Source organism: Cryptomeria japonica, chromosome 10 (genome assembly GCF_030272615.1).
Source record: "Cryptomeria japonica chromosome 10, Sugi_1.0, whole genome shotgun sequence".
Taxonomy (NCBI): domain Eukaryota; kingdom Viridiplantae; phylum Streptophyta; class Pinopsida; order Cupressales; family Cupressaceae; genus Cryptomeria; species Cryptomeria japonica.
The window spans coordinates 880,242,293-880,263,998 of record NC_081414.1 but is presented as its reverse complement, the minus strand read 5'-3'; the positions used below and the strand labels follow the sequence as shown (position 1 = coordinate 880,263,998).

At 38.2% G+C, this 21,706-nt stretch overlaps 1 protein-coding gene across 6 annotated transcripts in view; it reads right to left on the bottom strand.

The window, feature by feature from the left end:
- LOC131026717 (uncharacterized) overlaps positions 1–21,706 on the bottom strand; it is a 109,447-nt gene that overhangs the window by 49,843 nt on the left and 37,898 nt on the right. For all 6 annotated transcript variants that reach the window (XM_057956649.2, XM_057956651.2, XM_057956653.2 and 3 more), the window contains one exon: positions 19,224–19,266. In XM_057956649.2, coding sequence (XP_057812632.2) covers positions 19,224–19,266 — 43 coding nt within the window. The remainder of the gene's footprint in view (positions 1–19,223; positions 19,267–21,706) is intronic.

The following is a 21,706-nucleotide window of genomic DNA, read 5'->3' as shown; positions in this document are numbered from 1 at the left end:
GTCGGAAACAACATACAATCTTAGCTTCCCACCAAATGCCAAACTTGGGAGATACAAAAGCTTAGGCGCTTACTTGACATGCTTCGAGGGGGAATTTTCGGCTTTGGCAAAGGATTGAAAAGCTACAAAATTTCGACTTTACCTTCAAAAAAACCAATATAACACACACCCAACTAACCATAGCTCCAATCTTAAGTATACACATCCTAACAAGTAAACCTTATGCCATGAACATATCCATCCCAATGCAAATCTTCATCACAAGTCCTTGTATATACACTATCCTGCATAAACAATTCCTCTGAAATACCAACACATAAACATGCAATAAAAAACCATAAGACCCTCAACACTCCAAAATAATGAGAACATTTAAACAAAGGACACATATAAATCCTAGAAATCCCACTACATGGCTAATGCCAGATCTAAAATCACTCAAGGCATCCAGAATTTCAACAATAGAACTCATATCGAACTGTAGCAAATGCCATCAATATCATGTACTACCAAGGAACATTCACAATGTTATGCAAAACTAATGCAGTCATGACCAAGGATAATAAGCCCAATAAATAGCCTCAATACAATCAATCAATCACAATTTGCAAAATAATACAAAATAGGAAATACAAAGTCAATAGCCATTACACGAGTACAAGCACTTAATTGTTCACTACAAGATTGAAAGCCTATCTCTTTCACTATCTACTCATATCTTCAATTTCAAGCCACCAGCATTGTGTGTTTGCAACACACCAATCTTCGTCGACTCACCAACACATCATCTCTTCCATTTACCAATTCATCAACCTATGTTCTACAACACCCCAACCCTTCTTTCTCAATTGGCCAAACCCTCTACTATCAACTCTTCCATTTTATCTCCTTTGTAGGAAATTCAACCAATAATTGTGGTTTGGTCCAATGTTTGTATGCCAAATGGCATCACCTGATTGACTAGTTGATTGTTTCATCTTTCCTTGTTTGTGTTTGTCTTTAGTCGGAGTTCTAAGTCCAAGCCCAACATCGGCATTCAAACTCTATGTTTTGTACTTGATTGGGCTACTGGTGGTTGGTAGTAACCCCTGTCCTAGTTTTCATAGTCAACAGTCACTTGCTAAGCCAATAACCCACTACACAATCTCATGATCAGGCATCAAGGTTTGAGGAAACACCATGCCCAATAGCCAAAGTTGAGTAGGGTTTCTGTAGGTGAAAAAGGGGTGGTGTGAAAAAAGTAGCAAGTCGAGGGTCCTTTGTGACAGGAATCAAACTCCTTAATGGCGTAGGAAGTGGAAATCAATCACTAAAATTTGCAAACTGGTTGACTGAGATGATTCATTAAGTCGTGGGTTTTGTGGAACAATATCCATATCTGTTGGGTGAAAAAGGAGCAATGCTGAGGCACAATATTATAATATCCAACTAGGCGACTGTCATACACCAGATTATACAATTCATATAGTGGAAGTGAGGGAAAATTTGAAGGCAAATTAATACGGTCGATCATTGTAGAGTTTATTCCTTGGCTGGATTGAGTTGTTTTCTTATACTGAGATAAGTTGAATAGTTGATACTGAGGCATGAGATTTGTTTTCCTTGCTGGCATATATTTTCTTTCCCTATGCACTAGAAGTGAGTCTAATTTTGCTTGCCAACATCATACTTGAGTGCTTGGAGCAAAAATTAGTTGAGTAGGGTTTTTGCACATGAAAAAGGGGTGGCATGTGAAACAAGCAGCAGCTCGAGGGTCCTTTGTGACCGAAATCAAACTCATTAATGGTGTAGGAAGTTGAAATTAGTCACTAAAGCTGGTCAACTGAGATGATTCATGAAGTCATGGGTATTTGCGGAACAATTTCCATCTCTGAAAGGCGAATAAGGAGCAATACTCAGGCGCAATATCACAATACCTAGCTAGGCAACTGTCACACACCAGTATTGGGAAACTAGGAGTAGCAGTTGGAGCCATTCATTGTCATATTTTATGGTTGACTGGCTGTAACAGCAGGTCTAGCATTCACAAAGGCATCCTTTTCTGATTTGAGTATTTTCCTTGAGGCATGGGAGATTGGTATCAATGTGGCAAATATGCAGGCGTTTTGTCCTATGTTGGTCATGGGTTCCATGATGAGTTGCTGTTAACTTGTAATGTCCCCACTTTGAAACGGGATTTAATAATAAAATTAAAAATACAAAAGAATAAAATTAAAATTAAAATATATAAGAATAAATTAAATATAATTAAAATTTAAACACGTTAATGTCTTGTCAAAAGGCCTGAAATGAAAAGTTGTGACTCCCTCAAACATGAGATATAAAAGGGAGATGGGAACCTCATTTGTGAGGGAGGAGGAGAACAAAGAATGGAGCATGTGAATCAAGGAAGAATCAATCAAACTCTTCCAAAGGAGGGCAGAATTTATGAGAGGTTGTGACTCTTTCAAAGGGCATAAAATGATGAAGGGTTGTGACTCTTTCGAAAGGGTGGAAATTATAAAAGTTTGTGACCCTTTCAAAGGGCATAATTAGAGAAGGTTGTGACTCTTTCAACAGGCATAAATGATGAAGGGTCGTGACTCTTTCAAAGGGTGGTGATTGTGAAAGTTGTGAACATTACAAAGGGCAGACATGATGAAGAGGTGTGACCCTCCCTCGCATTGGAAGATATCAGTGGAGAAGGTTTCATTTGATGAGGACATGGAAGCATAGCAGGAGTTCTTGTTAAGCAATCAAATCAGATCCGAATCGTGATACTCTAATCTCTTGTGGGTAAAATATAAGGTGATTCAAATAGGGGACATTACAACCTTTCACAATCACCACCTTCGAAAGAGTCACAACCCTTCATCATTTATGCCCGTTGAAAGATTCACATCCTTCCGTATTTATGCCCTTTGAAAGAGTAGCAACCTTTCATAATTACCACCCTTTCGAAAGAGTCACAACCCTTCATCATTTTATACCCTTTGAAAGAGTCACAACCTTTCATAATTTATGCCCTCCTTTGGAAGTCATTTTATCATAGTTGGAGGGTCCTACCTCTTGTGGGCCAAGTGATGAATTGATTACCCCAAGGGATGGAACTAGTCATAGTTGGACTTTCTTGCCTATAGTGGGCCAAGCAATGAATTGATTACCCCAAGGGATCGAACTAGTCATAGTTGGACATTCGTACCTCTTGTGGGCCAAATTATGAATTGATTACCCCAAGGGAAGGAACTGGTCATAGTTGGACTTTCCTACCTCTTGTGAGCCAAGTAATGAATTGATTACACAAAGGGATGGAATTGGTCATAGTTGGATGTGTTGTGCCTTGCACACACTCCCTGTCGTCGACAAGGACCCCCTTCCCTAGTTTGCCTTGTTGAGGCCCTAAGTAGGATTTTGTTAAGTTCAAGAAAAGAGGTGGAGAGAGAGAGAATAAGATACCCTAGAATGCAGTGGACTTAGGCCTGAATAAGGTTAGAATGTTGCCACAAAGAATGAAGCCTTCATAAAATCAGAGAAGACACTGAGCTACGGCTATGATTTCAAATTTTGTAGAGTCCAAGACTGTGCTAAGATAACCAATGCTTGCAGAGAAACAAAAGGGGCAACTGAAACAAGTTCAGACCATTTCAAGGCAAAATAATACAAGTTTGTACTTTTATACGTCCCAAGAGAGTCTTGATCTTGGAGTATGTTTGGGTATAGCGGGCTGCAGGAAGAGATATCTAGAAAAAGTACTTAAATGATGAAAATGAATTTATATTGTAAAAGGGAAATATCTACTTTGGGATAACAAAAAGACAAAGCACAGTCCCCAAAGTTAGTTATTTCCCCCAATTGCCAAAGTACCTTTTTTCTGGTTTTGAGCTCCGTGCAGTGCACTTTTTGGGATAGCTTTATTGCTGGTAGTTGATAAGTTAGTTGGAGGGTAAGGTACATATTTACTAGATATGGAGGAACATGCTATATGGATGAATCTGGGCCATTTGTTAACTTAAATCTTGGCCATTCATCCAGATTTTGAAAATCTATATAAAGGGGCTTAGTTCTCTCTTAATTTTGTAAGAAGATAATAAATTGTTGCTGAAACTCTCCGAATTTTATACAGAATTTATGGAAGACTAATCTATGTTAAATTTCCTGTGAGTGCATGGTTCCTCTTCTTCCCAAACTTTTATTTCAGTTTTGCATTTTATTTACGAATGGTTTCCCTGAATTGATATTTGATAGAATTTTATGTTCATACCATTAGGAATTAGCTAACTATTAATTCCTGTGTATGGTTAGTCTGAACATTTAAAGAATTTAATTCGATTACTAGATGTTGTGGTTGAATGAATGTTTTGAAGTTCAACATATGCATTTGGTAGTTTGAAAATCCATATTATCCTTCGAAGATTGTGCCAGCCTCTGTCAACTTGTGTTTTAAACTAGCAAAACAGGGCCTGGTTATGTGAAAGTTCCATCTATTTATTCACGGTGTTGTTCAAATTTAAATAGTTTAGCTTCTCTCTCCCCTTTTACCTTTTTCTATTTATTTTACAAATTTGTAGATGATATTCAAAAACACCATCATGTCTAGCGAAAATCTAACGAGTAAGAGACTTGTAAAGTCTTATTAGTGGCTTGTAGAACCTTTCCAAAGCTTATCTTAACTGCAGGCGTAAGTCCCCTTTGTGTTCCCAGCAAACGCATCACTGTTGAATTATCCCCGTAGTCAAGACCTAATAATAAAAACCTTGAGGTTGTTTCCTTACGATCATCCTTAGTAGCATTAGAAACTTCCTTACTCGAGAGAATGGGATTATCTCGGTATTCTATTTTGCGTTGACAAAAGCGATCAGCGTGCACATTTCCTACGTCAACAGGATGTTCTTGCCTCTCGTGGGCCAAATTATGAATTGATTACCCCAAGGGATGGAACTAGCCATAGTTGCACATTCCTGCCTCTTATGAGCCAAGTAATGAATTTATTACCCCAAGGGATGGAACTAGCCATTGTTGGAAATTCCTACCTCTTGTGGGCCAACTGACAAATTGCTTATCCTAGGGGATGGAATGTAATGTCCCCTTCCTTGTGATGATGCATTCAATGGTCCATTGGCCTATTCCGGAGACACGTGGGCTATGTGGAAAGGTGAATTAGGGTTTCCATGTTCTTTGGAGTTTCAACCAAGCTTGTCAAGGATGGAATGTGAACTTACTATTTTTAGTAAGTTAGGGTTTGGCCGTCGGGATGGTGCAGAGTTGCTAAGCTCGCCAAGCTCTTTCTCTGGTTGCGAAGATCACGATTTTCGGAGAATTATTTCATGACTTACTATTTTTAGTAAGTGGCAGTTTGGGCATTCTATTTTTGGCAGTCCTGGATTTGGTCCTGATCCAACACAGTTCAATGATCCTCATTGCTCAGCCTCATCCGGATTTTGTTGATAATCAGTACTGGAGCTATAAGCGATTTAATTAAATATTATTCCTTATCCTAAGGTTATTATTTTATTATTTTATTACTGATTGATGTTATGGGGAATTGTGCAAAATATGATATTTTTCCTAAGTCGTGCTTGGGCAAATTATTTGATGATTAAAAGGAGACTTTATTTTTATACTTCAAAGTTTATTATGCCAAAATCATGGTCCTCTCTCCTAGGCGCGATTTTTGACTTGGGAAGTGGGTGCCATTTTTCGGTCCACCACATGAAATGAAATGCAGTTTGAATGAAGAGAATTTGGAGGCAATTTCATTTGAATTCTAGACTTGAAAAGCTATATAAACAGGTGTTGGCTCCTCATTTGATTATCCAGAGAAAATATATCGTTATGCTGTCAGAATGACTCCAGACTTCTTCGAGGGTGAATACCTCCTAGATCTTTCTTTCCAGTTTTGAGTGTGAGACATCACTCCTAGCTGTGGTTTGAAGTTGTGAGCTATTTGGTAATTTTTGGGTGTGTTGGTGAAGAGTTGTGTGTTGCTGCGTTTTTTGGTGTTGCTGGTGTGTGTTGGCTGGAAGTGTATTTTGTTCGTAGCTATCTATGTGTTGGGTGCATTGTTCTGGGTGAAGGCTCGTTGGAAGTGTATCAGAGAGACAATAATTCTCCTACATTGGTGTGGCATTTGGAGAACTCTCCAATTTACAGTTGCAAATCGAAATATTCAACCAAAACGCCATTTCTAGAATTGCCTTGGGTTGCGTGCATCACCTTTGCTGCTCTCCAGTTGCAGTTTCAAGGTATTGAACTGATCGCTTATGTTATACTCATCATTTGCATTTGGTTTGGCATGATTTCATTCAGTTTTGAGAAAGTTACGAGCATTTTAGTGGATTTTGGGGTGGCTAGTTTTGCGTTTCATTGTCTCTGATTTCAGAACAACAAGTAGTGTTTTGTGGTGAGAACTTGTTATTGAATACTTGAGATTTGTACTTAATTCTATCTTCTCTCACATCTCTATCTTTGTAAGATTGCTTCAATAGTACTGACCAATCATTCTAAGTTGTGTTTCCCACTGAAAAAGTGGAAGAGTATGGCTTAGCCGCCTTCATGTTTTGTAATTCAGCTTTGTCCTCCCATTGAGCAAGTGGTTGAGTGATATTGTCCTCCCGCTGAAATATGCAGTTGAGTGATAGTTTTATGTTAAAGTCCTCCCGCTGCATAAGTGGTAGAGTGATTTGGTTTTGTTATGCTCTTGTTACCTTGGCTGGTTTACCGCCAAGTTCTTGTTCTTCATCCCGCTGAAAAGTGGAAGGGGTTGGCTTGCTGCCCAGTATAGTACTTGCATTGTAATTTCCAGCGGATTAGTGAGCTAACGAACCCCTTATCACCGTATGCTCTCACCTTCCCACATTGGGCTCTTGGTGATCAGAAAGTGGAAGGGTTACTTTTAGTAGTATTGGGATTATATTTCCTAACTTTAAACGAGTGCATTGTAATATTTGTTGTGCTCAAAAATCGAAAAAAATTGTGGGAATATTACAGTGGTATCAGAGTTGGTTTTCTTGCCAGCCTGTGAAGTCAGAGTAAACAGAGTTCTCCACGAATCACAAAGACGTCCGTTACTACAACAGAGAACAGTGACGCCAACAGTATCAGATTTTTGCAGTGCCTTTTGAAGAGACTTTTTCAGAAGTCTTGAGAAACAGAGATAAGGAAGTTGATTCAGTGGACTCAACAGAATCAATGGGGCAAAGACTATTTGGACAGAATGAAACAGTTATGGTTGTAGAGAAAATAGAGAAGAAATTTGACACTATGATGGACATGATGTCCCAAATGATAACCACCTTTAGGCAGTGCTGGAGGAGGGCATAATCAAGATCCAAATCAAAATATGAGTGGTAATAATGTCAGCACTTCCAACAACTCCGGTGGTAATGGAAATGGTAGCAACAATGGCAGCAATAGTAATGGAATGCCTGTTGGATCGGTGACTAGGCCATTGCAACCCATTTTCCTTCCAACAACTCCAGTGGTAATGGAAATGGTAGCAACAATGGCAGCAATAGTAATGGAATGCCTGTTGGATCGGTGACTAGGCCATTGCAACCCGTTTTCCTTCCAAGTGAAACACCACCTCCTGAAGTTGAAGTTTTTGTAGCTGAGGAGATTCGGGCCAATTTTGTGGAGTATGCAGCATTTCCCCAAGAGATTTGAAATGCTATGTCTCTTGACCAATACATGAATCAAAAGAAGAGAAGGGAAGTGAAATATGATAATCGTTACTCCACTCCCAAAGATTATCAACAAGCTCTTGGGAAGGTCACTCTAGCACACTTCGATGGAAGCAGTGTGAGCAAAGTTAGAGCTTGGGTGCAGAAGTTGGACAATTACTTGTCCTTGAAACCTATGCCTGAAGAAAAGGCCATCAAGTTCGCCACCTTGCACCTAGATGGAGCCGCTCACGAATGGTGGTACCATGGGTTGATCACCCTTGGTCATAACTTGATCCATACCTATGCTGAATTCACCAACAAGTTGATAGAAAGATTTGATACCAAGGATCCAGAGGTGAATTTTAAAGAGCTTGCACAACTCAAACAGCAGGGTTTTGTGGACACCTTCATAACTGAATTTCAAAGTCTTTTAGTTATCATTAGTAGTATCTCAGAGAAAAGACTGGTGGTCCTATTCATTGAAGGACTTGAAGAACCATTGAGAGGTTGGGTAAAAGCCTTTGACCCACCCGCCTTGGCTGATGCAATCGAGAAGGCTAGAAGCATGGAGTTGGCTGCCCCTAAGTCTGGATTTCAGTCAAAGCCTTTCCCATTCCATAAAGACAAGAAGAAATTTTCTAATCAGCCTAAGAAGTTCCCTCCCCGGATGGATGATGAGCGCCGTCAAGAACTTCGGAGGAAGAATTTGTGTTATTCATGCAAGGAACCTTGGGTTCCGGGTCAAAGATGCCATGGAAAGGCTAATGCTCGGTAAATGGACTTAAGCATATTCAGCTGATGAATCTTATTCTGAAAAATTCAAAACAGCAGCTTGATTCAAAGGGAAGTGAGTATGAAGAGGCTCCAGAAGGGCCTGAAAGTGATCAAGATGATAAGGGTATAGTTGTCCAACTCTCTAGCTTCCACAAGAATGAATCATTCAGAGTTCAAGGAGCATTGGGAGAGCATCGACTTGTTGCTCTAATTGATACCGGAGCAACTCACAACTTCATTGATGCTAGGATAGTTGCCAAGAGAGGTCTTATCACTGATGATGTTGAAGACTTCAAGGTCATGGTGGCTAATGGATCAACAATTTGTTGTAAACGAATGGTGTCAAACATGTCAATGAAGCTTGGTAATTATGAAGTCAAGGATGACTTCTATGTTATCAATATTGGAGGGACCGATGATGTGGTCCTTGGCATTCAGTGGCTGCGATCACTCTTAACTTGCAAACCATGGAGTTAAAGTTCATGACTAAAGGAAAGAAGGTGGTTTTGCGAGGGATGTCTAATGGGGGCCCTCGGATTGTATCCCTGAAGAGGATGGAGAGGCTGATCCGTCATAACCAAGTAGAGTGGGCAGCAAAATGTGTGATAATGCCATCAAATCCATTAGAAGACAAGGGCAGCTACACTACTGATATTCAAGCTCAAATCACAGACAAGAGTAAGGTCTTTGGAAATCCGCCACTTAGAAGATCTCCCGAGTGTATGGTCATGCCATCCCACTCATCTGAAGAAAAGAGAAGCTATCCTGAAGACATTCGGGCTTTGATTTCAATGAGGAGCAAAGTGTTTGAGACTCCACCCTCGGGTAGTATTGATGTGTTTTTTATGCACATGTGAACATAGAATAAAATACCGAAGTATCTTATCCTCTCTTGAACAAAGTTCCCGACTACTGAAGATCTCGCTGAAGGATCAGTCGGAGTAACTCCAAGGTTCTGTGTGTAGGATCTCTACTCGTGGATAAGCTCTTCGCGGTATGATGTGATTTTGCTGGAATCACAAGGGGACTTACACTTGACGACCTAAACGTCTGATTTGCTGGAATCACAGGATTTCACTAGCCTAGATTTTGAAAAAAAAAGAAAAAAGGATGAGGGCGAGGGAATGATCTAATTCTGACACTAAGAATGTAGGAGCAATGATTGATCTTTGATGAAATTCTAACTAAGTCTTGTCTTGACATCCCAGGACCATCTCCACAAGGTTAGTGCAATCTTTGGAGGAAAGCTTTATGATGTTCAGATCATCGCTACAGGGATAGACACCATCAGGCTGATGCATATCAATGAAGAAGCGACAATTGAAGTTAAGCTTAAGTTGAATGATTCCAGTTGAGTACACAAGGCAAGTCTGCAATCAACAAACTACTAGTAGTATGGATAAACAAATTTCACCATCAATCAAACACATTTCTTCCACTCATCTAATAACATGAAATCAAATCTAATAAGTATAAAGACCATGCGAATTGTTGAATCGACCCATAGATTTCACCATTTCTTCAATGAAGTTTTACAAGTCTTTTACAACAACATCTTGGCAACAATCTTTGCCTTCTCTTGCTATTCTATCAACTAATTATTCACTACTAGCTAACTATTCACCTACTATCAACTATTGACTAACTATTAGCCTTTACAAATGAGGAGCCAGGGCTTATATAGCGCCCTCAATACAATTCAATGGCTTAGATCAATTTGAGATCAATGGCCAAGATTTTACAATGAAACCCTAATTAGGGTTTGTTACAACAAACTTAATTCTGACCAATGAAATAATTGCATTATTTGGACACATGTCTTTTCTGGAGTATTCGACCAATGGAGAACTGGGGTAGGTACATCGAAGTTTGTGCCATCTCCCATGAGTCAGGTACATTGAATCTGGACATGCTAAAGTGGACCAACCCAACTGGAGGAGTGATGACTGGGATGCCACCTTGCCTTTCCTTCAAATGTTGGACTAGAAGAGGTCGTCCTTGATGAGGCTGGGCTGGAGAAGGTCGTCCTTGATGAGGTTGGGCTGGAGAAGGTCTTCCTTGATGAGGTTGGGCTGGAGAAGGTCGTCCTTGTCCTAGTCTTCTTTCATCTACCAAAACACAACAAAAGATGATTAAGGACACATGATAAATTCATTTCAACATAGCATTTCCTACCTTAAATCATCAACAAGAAGATATCAAAATGAAGTTTGCTTAAAATCCTTTCCAAAGCCAGGATTGCAAATTTCGCCCTGGACCCTTTGGAAGGGTCAAGGGCGAATTTTGCAATCCTGGCTCAAATTCTTCTCACCTTGTGATCATACTTGCTTAGATACATGCCTAAGGACGTCCTTATTCTCAACCAACACCAATCTTGATGTAAATTTGGGGCAAAAATGGAAGTTTTAAGAATTTCGCTCTGGACCCTTGGGAAGGGTCAGGAGCGATTTTCTCATCTTGTAGCTCATTTTTGATCGTTCCAACTTCAATCAACCTCACAAAGCTAGGAAATATCTTTCTTCTTTCACCCAATCTAAGTTTGATTTCGTTTTGCAAGGCAGAATAGGAGATTTTAGGATTTTCGCCCTGGACCCTTTGGAAGGGTCAGGCGCGATTTTCATCATTTCTAGCATGTTCCCCCATCATTTCATCTTGAATTCACCTCACAAGGCAAAGAAACTCCTCTCTTCTCTCATCCAACCCAAGTTTGACTTGATTTCGCAAGGAGAAAAGGTGATTTTAGGAAATTTCGCTCTGGACCCTTTGGAAGGGTCAGGAGCGAATTTCCTATTTTGAGCTTGTTTTGGCTACTCCATTACCTCAATCCAATTTTCAAAGGCAACAACACATCAAATTCCACCTAACCATGCCATAAACTCAAGAATTTGACCATCTCCAAGAAGAAAATATGAGTTTCCAAGAATTTCGCTTTGGACCCTTTGGAAGGGTCAGGAGCGAAAATCTGGTTTTGAGCTAAAATCATCATTCTTTCATCTTGAAACTTCATTGCAAGGTAAAATATCATCTCCCTTTGCCCTAGGAACAAGGTTTTAAGCCTAAGAAAGGTCAAAAGGTATACTTATAAGGAATTCCGTCCTGGACCCTTTGGAAGGGTCAGGAGCGAAATTTCTTTTCCTGGCTAGAATCCTTCATTTCTACTTTCCAAAATGACCCCAAGAGGCAAAAGCAAGTCATTTTCCTTCCATCCATGCCATAACAAATCAAAACTTGATTTCCTTTACTGCAAAATTAAGAGCTTTTAGAAATTTCACTCTGGACCCTTTGGAAGGGTCAGGAGCGAAATTTTCATTTTTGTCCAAAATCCTTCATTTTCAATGCTTTCAAGCCTTTCAAAGGCAATAAGAATGTCCAAGCTTCCTTCCAAGGTACCCTGCAAGTCAAAGATTAGCCAAACTTAAGATGAAATGTGCTTTGGGAAGATTTTTGCTCTGGGCCCTTTGGAAGGGTCAGGAGCGAAATTCTCCTTTAGGCCAAAATTTTGTTCTTCAAAATCAATCAAACTCCCTCTCAAGGCAAAAACATACCCATCCATCTCTCCTCAAGCCAATGCCTAGCCAAAATAAAGAAGAAAACAAGAGTTATAAGGATTTTCGCTCTGGACCCTTTGGAAGGGTCAGGAGCGAAATTCCTCTCCCAGGCTAGAATCCATCATCCCAAGGTCTAAAATCTCCTCTCCAAGGCAAAGTTGCATCAAACCTTCTCAATTATGCCTCAAAAGTCTACAAACTTGGTCAAGCTAAGGAGAAAAATAGAGGAAACAAGAATTTCGCTCTGGACCCTTTGGAAGGGTCAGGAGTGAAATTCACCTTAGGCAATGATCCTGACTTCATTTTTTCGCATTTCTTCATTCAAACAAGTGCTTTTACCTTCATTCAAGCCTGGGAATGCGTTAGTTCTAGGTTTTGGTCAAAGTAGAATGTCTTATGAAGAATTTCGCTCTGGACCCTTTGGAAGGGTCAGGAGCGAAATTTGACATTTTGGTCTCTCCATCAGGATCATTGTATGGAATATAACATTTAAGTATAAGTGACATTTCCTTCTTATACTTTAAGTTATATTCCATATATACTTTCAGGATGTTTGAGAGTGGTTTCAGACCTCCAGGAGTTATATTGCAAAATCTAGATTTTGGAGGATTCTTCAGTTATCCAGGCTTAGTCAAATTTCAGGATCAGGACATTCCAGACTTAGCCAAATTTCAGGATTAGGACATTCCTGACTTAGCCAAATTTCAGGGCATTTGAAGATCAGGATGACATTTCAGACTTCACCACTCACCAACTCGACCTAGCTCGGACCTTCAAGAATGATATCCATTCACAAAGCAAGACACAATTAGCAACGAGAGCAAAACCAAGCCCTAAGGAAGACTCTCAAAGAAACCCTAATTCTGGGGCCCTATGGACTCACCCTGGCTCAAGCAAAGCCTGTAATCCAACGATCCCCTCGACAGCACTCATCCTGCAAAGGCTAACAGACAAAACCCTAAAAGACCTAGAAAACAAACCCTAGAAAGCAAAAAGTAGGGGTCCCCATTTGCAATGGGGCGATGTGTGAATACGTCACAACAGGTAGGCCGCCTGAGCGTGGTACTGAACACATCATCGAGTTGGAAGAAGGTACTAAGCCTATCATGACTACTCCTAACAGTTACCCAAAGAAGTAGAAGGACAAGATTGAGAAAGCCATTAAGGAGCTTCTAGACATGGGTTACATTAGGCCAAGCAAGAGCCCCTTTGCTTCAGTTGTTGTATTGGTGAAGAAGAAGGATGGGACCATGCGTATGTGCGTGGATTACCGAGCCTTAAATCAGAAAACCATCAAGAATCGGTACCCCATTCCGAGGATTGATGAGTTGCATGGTGTCGTGTACTTCTCCAAGATAGATCTGAGATCGGGCTACCATCAAATCAAAATGAGGGCTTCTAATGTTGAGAAGACTACTTTCAAATGCCACTTTAGGCATTTCGAATTTCTAGTCATGCCTTTTGGTTTGACTAATGCTCTAGCCACATTTCAGTCCTACATGAACAAGATCTTTCAGAAGCAATTGAGGAAGTTTGTGCTCATATTCTTTGATGACATTCTCATCTTCAGCAAGTCTTGGAAGGAGCACTTACAACACTTAAATGAAATTCTTAGCATTCTGGAGTTTGAATCATTGTTTGCCAAAGAATCTAAGTGTGAGTTTGGAATGGAGTTGCTCTACTTGGGGCACATCATCAGTGCAAAGGGTGTGAAGGTGGATCCTGAAAAGATTAGAGCTATCCTTGATTGGCCACCACCTGAGAACATAACTCATTTGAAAGGATTCTTGGGTCTATGCGGTTTTTACAGAAGGTTTGTGAAGGGTTATTCTCAGTTGGCTGCCCCCCTCACAGATCTCACTAAGAAAGGAGCCTTTGAGTGGTCTACAAAGGCACAAACAGTGTTTGATCAATTTAAGGAAATCATGAGCTCATGCCCGGTTTTGGACTTACTAGATTTCACCAAGCCTTTTGAACTGCAATGTGATGCATCAGGAGAAGGTGTTGGTGCAGTTCTTATGCAAGACAAGCATCCTATTGTCTTTGAAAGTAGAAAGTTGAGAGGACCTAAAAGGCTATATTCAATTTATGACAAGGAGATGCTTGCCATAATGCATGCCCTTGCGAAATTCAGGCAATATCTTCTGAAGGCATTGAAGGACAACCTCCAGATTGCACAAAATCGGCAGAAGTTGTATGCTGATCAGCAGCGTATTGAGCCCTCATTTGAGGTTGATGACATGGTCTACCTATGACTTCAGCCCTTCAGACAGGCTACTCTCAAGAAGAGTGGAGCGAAAAAACTCAAGCCACGTTTTTATGGACCATTCAGGGTCATCAGGAGAGTGGGAGTTGTGGCTTGTGAGTTAGAGCTACTAGCGAGTAGCCAAGTACATAATGTCTTCCACGTGTCACGCCTCAAAAAAGCGCTTGGGCACAATGTGATAGTCTCTTCTGATTTGCCTCCTTTGGACGAAGAGGGAGAATTGGTGCTAGTTCCTGAGACCATCATTGATGTCAGAGAACGATTGTTGAGGAAGAGGACCATCCAAGAGTATTTGGTTAAGTGGAAGGACTTACCGATGGAGGATGCTACATGGGAGAATGAGGAGGTTTTACAGAAGCCTGGCTTGCGATTGCTTGAGGACAAGCAATTTTGGGAAGGGCGGATTGTAATGTCCCCTTCCTTGTGATGATGCATTCAGTGGTCCATTGGCCTATTCTGGAGAGTCGTAGGCTATGTGGAAAGGTGAATTAGGGTTTCCATGTTCTTTGGAGTTCCGACCAAGCTTGTCAAGGATGGAATGTGAACTTACTATTTTTAGTAAGTTAGGGTTTGGCCATCGGGATGGTGCAGAGTTGCTAAGCTCGCCAAGCTCTTTCTCTGGTTGGGAAGATCACGATTTTTAGAGCATTATTTCATAACTTACTATTTTTAGTAAGTGGCAGTTTGGGCATTCTATTTTTGGCAGTCCTGGATTTGGTCCTGATCCAACACAGTTCAATGATCTTCATTGCTCAACCTCATCCGGATTTTGTTGATAATCAGTACTGGAGCTATAAGCGATTTAATTAAATATTATTCCTTATCCTAAGGTTATTATTTAATTATTTTATTACTGATTGATGTTATGGGGAATTGTGTAAAATATGATATTTTTCCTAAGTCATGCCTGGGCAAATTATTTGATGATTAAAAGAAGACGTTATTTTTATACTTCAAAGTTTTATTATGCCAAAATCGTGGTCCTCTCTACTAGGCGCAATTTTTGACTTGGGAAGTGGGCGCCATTTTTCAGTCCACCACATGAAATGAAATGCAATTTGAATGAGGAGAATTTGGAGGCAATTTCATTTGAATTCTAGACTTGAAAAGCTATGTAAGCAGGTGTTTGGCTCCTCATTTGATTATCCACAAAAAATATATCGTTATGCTGTCGGAATGACTCCAGACTTCTTCGAGGGTGAATACCTCCTAGATCTTTCTTTCCAGTTTCGAGTGTGAGACATCACTCCTAGCTGTGGTTCGAAGTTCTGAGCTATTTGGTGATTTTTGGGTGTGTTGGTGAAGAGTTGTGTGCTGCTGTGTTTTTTGGTGTTGGTGTGTGTTGGCTTGAAGTGTATTTTGTTCGTAGCTATCTACGTGTTGGGTGCATCATTCTGGGTGAAGGCTCGTTGGAAATGTATCGGAGAGACAATAATTCTCCTACATTGGTGTGGCATTTTAATAGCTCTCCAATTTACAGTTGCAAATCGAAATATTCAGCCAAAATGTCATTTCCAGAATTGACTTGGGTTGCGTGCATCACCTTTGTTGCACTCCAGTTGCAGTCTCAAGGTATTGAACTGATCGCTTATGTTATACTCATCATTTGCATTTGGTTTGGCATGATTTCATTCAGTTTTGAGAAAGTTATGAGCATTTTAGTGGATTTTGAGGTGGCTGGTTTTGCGTTTCATTGTCTCTGATTTCAAAATAGAAAGTAGTGTTTTGTGGTGAGAACTTGTTATTGAATACTTGAGATTTGTACTTAAATCTATCTTCTCTTGCATCTCTCTCTTTGTAAGATTGCTTCAGTAGTACTGACCAATCATTCTAAGTTGCATTTCCCACTGAACAAGTTGAAGAGGATGGCTTAGCTGCCATCATGTTTTGTAATTCAAGTTTGTCCTCCCACTGAGCAAGTGGTTGAGTGATACTGTCCTCCCACTGAAATATGCGGTTGAGTGATAGTTTTATGTAAAATTCCTCCCGCTGCATAAGCAGTAGAGAGATTTGGTTTTGTTATGCTCTTGTTACCTTGGTTGGTTTACCGCCAAGTTCTTGTTCTTCATCCCGCTGAAAAGTGGAAAGGGATGGCTTGCTGCCCAGTATTGTACTTGCATTGTAATTTCTAGCGGATTAGTGAGCTAACGAACCCCTTATCACCGTATGCTCTCACCTTCCCACATTGGGTTCTTGGTGATCAGAAAGTGGAAGGGTTACTTTCAATAGTATTGGGATTATATTTCGTAACTTTAATGGGTGCATTGTAATATTTGTTGTGCTCAAAAAACGAAAAAAATAGTGGGAATATTACGTGGAACTAGTCATAATTGGACGTTCCTGCCTCTTGTGGGCCAAGTGATGAATTGATTACCACAAGGGGTGGAAGTAGTCATAGTTGTGCATTCCTTCCTCCAATGGGATGTGAAGCAATGGCCATGATTTGGATGTGGCATGCTCTCAGGCTTAGTTGAGTTGCGAAGTTTACTGGTGCCCCTTTGAGTTCCTACCAAACTAAGCAATGATTGATTATAAGTTAACTAGCTAATCATAATGTTTATTGTTATCTACCTATTCACTATGTCTACATAGATTTATGTGTATGCTCTGTTAAAATAATATTAATATCTATTCTATAATGGTCATCTTCTATTTTTAGCGGTCATCTTACTTGTCAACTTATTTAAATATTTAGCTTTTTAGTCGACTGATTTAGCTTTTTTAGTACATTAAGTGAAACTATTGCTTCTTTATTAAAGACACATAGTTAGCTTTTTATTATTTAGTTTTTTAAGCTTTATTTATTATTTTAAGCTTTTTAGGCTTTTATCGTCGTCTTTTAAACTCTATATATACGTGTGTATATCGTTCAATAAATTATCCGATTATTTGAGCAATCAATTTTTCATGGTATCAGAGCGGGTCGATGGGTTTTTTTAGAGTTTGGTGAATTTTTTAATAAAAATTCGAGGCCTCCTTTCAAGAATTTTCTTTCCAGATTTTTGTAATTGTTTTTTTATGAAAAAAAACGATTCTACTTTTTTGAAGGCTTTTGTTAGAAGGTTTGAAAAATCGTGTGCGGGGTTTGTGTGCACGGATTTGGGCGAACAGTGTTTTTTTCTGAGCCACGAGCTAGGGTTTCACGTTTTTAACAGGAAAGTCATGAAGGATTTTTTTCTGAATCATCTCTGTTGGTTGCATGGAAGATTTTCGAGGGTTTTGGCAAAATATTTTAGGTCGGGCCTGTGCTCACGATTTGTATGGGCCGTGCGATTTTTTTGGGTTGTGCAATTTGCAGACGTTAGCGTCGGGGTTTTCTGTCTACACAATTTTGCTCACTCAATTTTCGCGCTTTTTCGTGGCCTGCACGATGGAGCTCTGACAGATTTGACAGCCCGCATTTTTTTAGTTTTGAATCTTTGATTTTTCGCAATTTTCAGGTGACGAAAGGGTTTTGTTTTCATGTGTATGCTCCATGTTTTTATGTGTATCCTCCATGTTCAGTTGATGCATGTGTTGAAAATAAATAGCCAATTCGGATTATACTTGATTAAATTTTAATGTTGCCTAGTGGCAATTGGTCCTATTTGGGTGTAACGTGCTAAGGCAACACGTAACTTGTGACGACATGATAGGTTAAGACCTATTCATATAACTTGTAAACAAAATTCAAATTTAATGTATTTTGGCACCAAGTTTATTATAGCCGACTAAGGCAAATAAGTAACTTGCATCTCCTATATAAACAAGGCGATGTAATCCATTCTAAATACACTCATGCATTCATCCAATTCAGTGATCTGATCTGCAAGCAATTCAAGATACAGCGAACATACCTTGAGGGTCTGCCATTATACTCTGGGGTCAGCGAACTTACCTTGGAGAATAGTGAATTCATCCTAACTGTGTGAATCCAGTCAAGGGTGGCGATTATCATCAGATTGAAGGACAAAGTTAAATTTGGATCAGAATTCAAGATTCAGATAATTTAGTTTGTTCATGCCCTAAGTGGGCAAATTTGTACTTGGCTATCCCTTGACATTAATATAATCTGATCTAAATCTTGTTGCTGGGCTTTTCCTCCAAGAGGGAGGTTTTCCCAAGGTACAGTTGTGTTGTTCTTGTGTTGTTTTGTACTATTATGTGTTGCATTTTCAGTTTGAGTTATTTACATTCAGTCTGATCACTAAAAACTAACAGCATGATGCGTTCCCAACATGTCTATTCCATGACTCTCTATGTTCATTACCTTGGGTTGATCTAGAATATGAGAATAACAAGAGTAAACCAAAAAGATATGAATTTAAAAGAATATAGGTAAAGTACGCCGAAAGATTTTATATTTGTTCATTATTCCATTTAAAACATTATTGTATTATTATATTATATTTAATATTAAATTATTATAACTATATTATGATATTCTAATTAATATTAAATTATTATTAGGTTATTCTTATGTTATTATATTTTAATATATTATTATTTTTATATTACCGAATTAGTACTATTATATTTTTATTTTATATTCCTTTTGATTCTTATTTTTGAGAAAAAGTGGACTTTTGTGGGGACACTTTCAATCCCTCATAATTAATAATATCGGATTGATATAATTATGAAGTTAACTGATTCCATGATCCAAATAGACAAATTGATTGATTAGTTAAACTCAGAGTGAGTGGCAGTTGAGAGGTGGAAGTGAAAATATAATTAGCATTAGATAATTAAAATTAGTCGATTGAGAGCATGGAAGGAAAAAATAAATTATATTAAATTAAAGATAATAAGAAAATATTTCTTTTTTGCTTTTCATGCATTTAAGTGTCACAAACATGTCAAATTAAATGCTTCTAGTTTTTATTGATAGACGCTTTGGCATCCATATGTGAGTATAATACGGCTTCGACATAAAAAATAGCAAAATGCACAATTTTAACATGCTCCATATGCTTCTCTTCTAATGGAGAATTTAGTTTAGGAGAACAAACTTACAGTTGCTGGTTCAAGCCAACACCCAAAGAGGTTGAGTAAGTCTCTGACATAAAAGCAAACCAGAAAAATTTAAATTAGAAAGACCAGAGTATCTTGCCTAACAAATTACCAAATCAAAAAATGTGGCATAACGTATTCTTCTATTCTATGATAAAATAGCCAAAAAATGATTAATAAAATTTAATAAATGTATATCTTGAAGAACTCAAGACTCAAGGCTGCTTACATACTCTCAATAGAAAGGACAGCACATACATAAGTGTTAATTGGGAAGGGGTGCAGATAGCATGATTTATAAAGAATTTCAAATGCATAATAGAAATAACTCGAAATACTTATCATTGTCATTGGAAAATTGTATCTGTATTAGTTGCATACAGTTGACACAATAAAAATAAGTAGAACCCAGATGCTGAGAGGAAGATACTATAATCAACATGTAAATGGAATGGAAGAAATTGCATCTTATGTGTGCATTAGAGAAACAACAAAATACATGGATATTAATTATTCCTGGTAAAAACAATGAATGATGCTATTTCAGAATTGAGTTTGTCATCAAAACGTGGAGTGATTAAAGCCATCAGATGGGTCCTTAAAAATATGAGTCCGTTTTGTACCAAATATAAAGCCACTTTCATTTCAAATCACAAGGATTGATCAAGCAGCTTCTTTAAAGACTTAATTTCATTCTGCCTCTACCATTTTGATATTCAATGTATAGCTTGTATTTTGCAATAGCAGATAGCTCTAAAGATGTATAGAAACCAAAACTAATAGCTATGTACAAGTGAGAATAAACAATTAATGGAAATCATCGTTGCTTCTAAATGTATGTGTATTTGATTATATTAACTTGAATTGACATTCAATGTGCCATGGCTTTGATATACCTCCTGTTTATCAGGCAACTACATTTATCTCTTGGCCTGTCTTTGGTACAGGTAAAGTTTGGAAAAAAATTCCAATTTATAGCTATTGAAGACCAGAAAACCACTGGATATGTAACTTGAAGTAATTTGGAATAAGACAAATCACAGATACTCAATAGCATTAAATGCTTAAATAACATTGAACGCATGAGCTGTGGCCATAATGAAATATGTCTAAATATAAGTAAAGTTTAAACATAGCACCATAATCTATTTATCAAATGGCAATTAACCAATATAAAATATGCTTGGAATCAACAAATAACTGGATTTTGATAATGACAATGAAAACATCATAGTGGCGTCCTCAAATCCATTCTAACTAAAGATATTGATTACCATAAACAATAGCGAAATGAGTTTTACCAAACACTAAAGCCAAACTAAAATTTTTTGCACATATATGCTTCAGGAACAAGAACTGTCTAACATAGAACATGTAGGAATAAGAGTTATGACACATACAAGGTCCTATTATGACAAGAAATACAATTTAATATCCCTTGACTTTACATCTCAAGGGTACCACGAATTATTGCAAATATTACATCACTACAATTATAACCATAGTAGAATCTAAATACAGTACAAAAAATTGCCGAAGGACTATACATATGATCAGAAAAGTAGCCGAAAAAAATTTAAAAATGTGGCACACAATGCAATGGTTAAAACATACTAATGACAGCAACTGAAGGTGAAGAAAAGAAGAAAAAAGTGGTTATATGAAAGATGTACATTAGATAAAATACAACAGCCAGGGCAATCACACAGGTGGGATTTCTTAACCAATTTCTAGTGTGCAACAAAAAGTTGTTGAAATCCGAAAAAAAAAAAAATTGCCCCTTATTGAGCAACCATTTAAACATATCTCAATAATAATTTTGTCTCTTGATATGTCATCCTGATCTCTCCATTAAATTTGAGTTCTGTTCAATCAGTCTCATGGAAATGTTTTTAGCAGATTTCCTACTGTGCATGTTTTTTTTATATTCTGGCCAAAAGATATCAACAACTGAAACTAGAGGTAAGTGGCAAATAAGGGTGTTACCATTTATTTTCTTAACTAGGTGAACAATTTATTATGAAAATTTACAAGATTATTAAAAAATTTATTATTCTGGCTTCAAACGTTCCTTGTCCCCAAAACCTTGAAACCTCCTTGTAAACACCTAAAATTCCCCACATTCTAACTATACCCAGTTTCATCCTCTTCCAGCATTAAATAATTAAAGCAATTAACTTTCTGAATTGTCTTCCTACCATTTATTTAACGAATTTTATTCATTTATTTAATTAGTTAATCCTTTATCCTCCTTCTCTCTATAGTTCACCCTTTAAATAAACACACATTTATTTAATTAAATTCATGTTCATATCCTTATCCTCCAAAAACTCAAAGAAGTATGTGGCAAATAAGGGTGTTACCATTTATTTTGATTCTCTTGCACATTCCTAAACATTTAGAGCTATGTGTAAACTTAAAACATATCATAAATCTTCTCATCAAATTCTATCCATGCATTCCTTAAAAAAAATTCTTACCGTTCA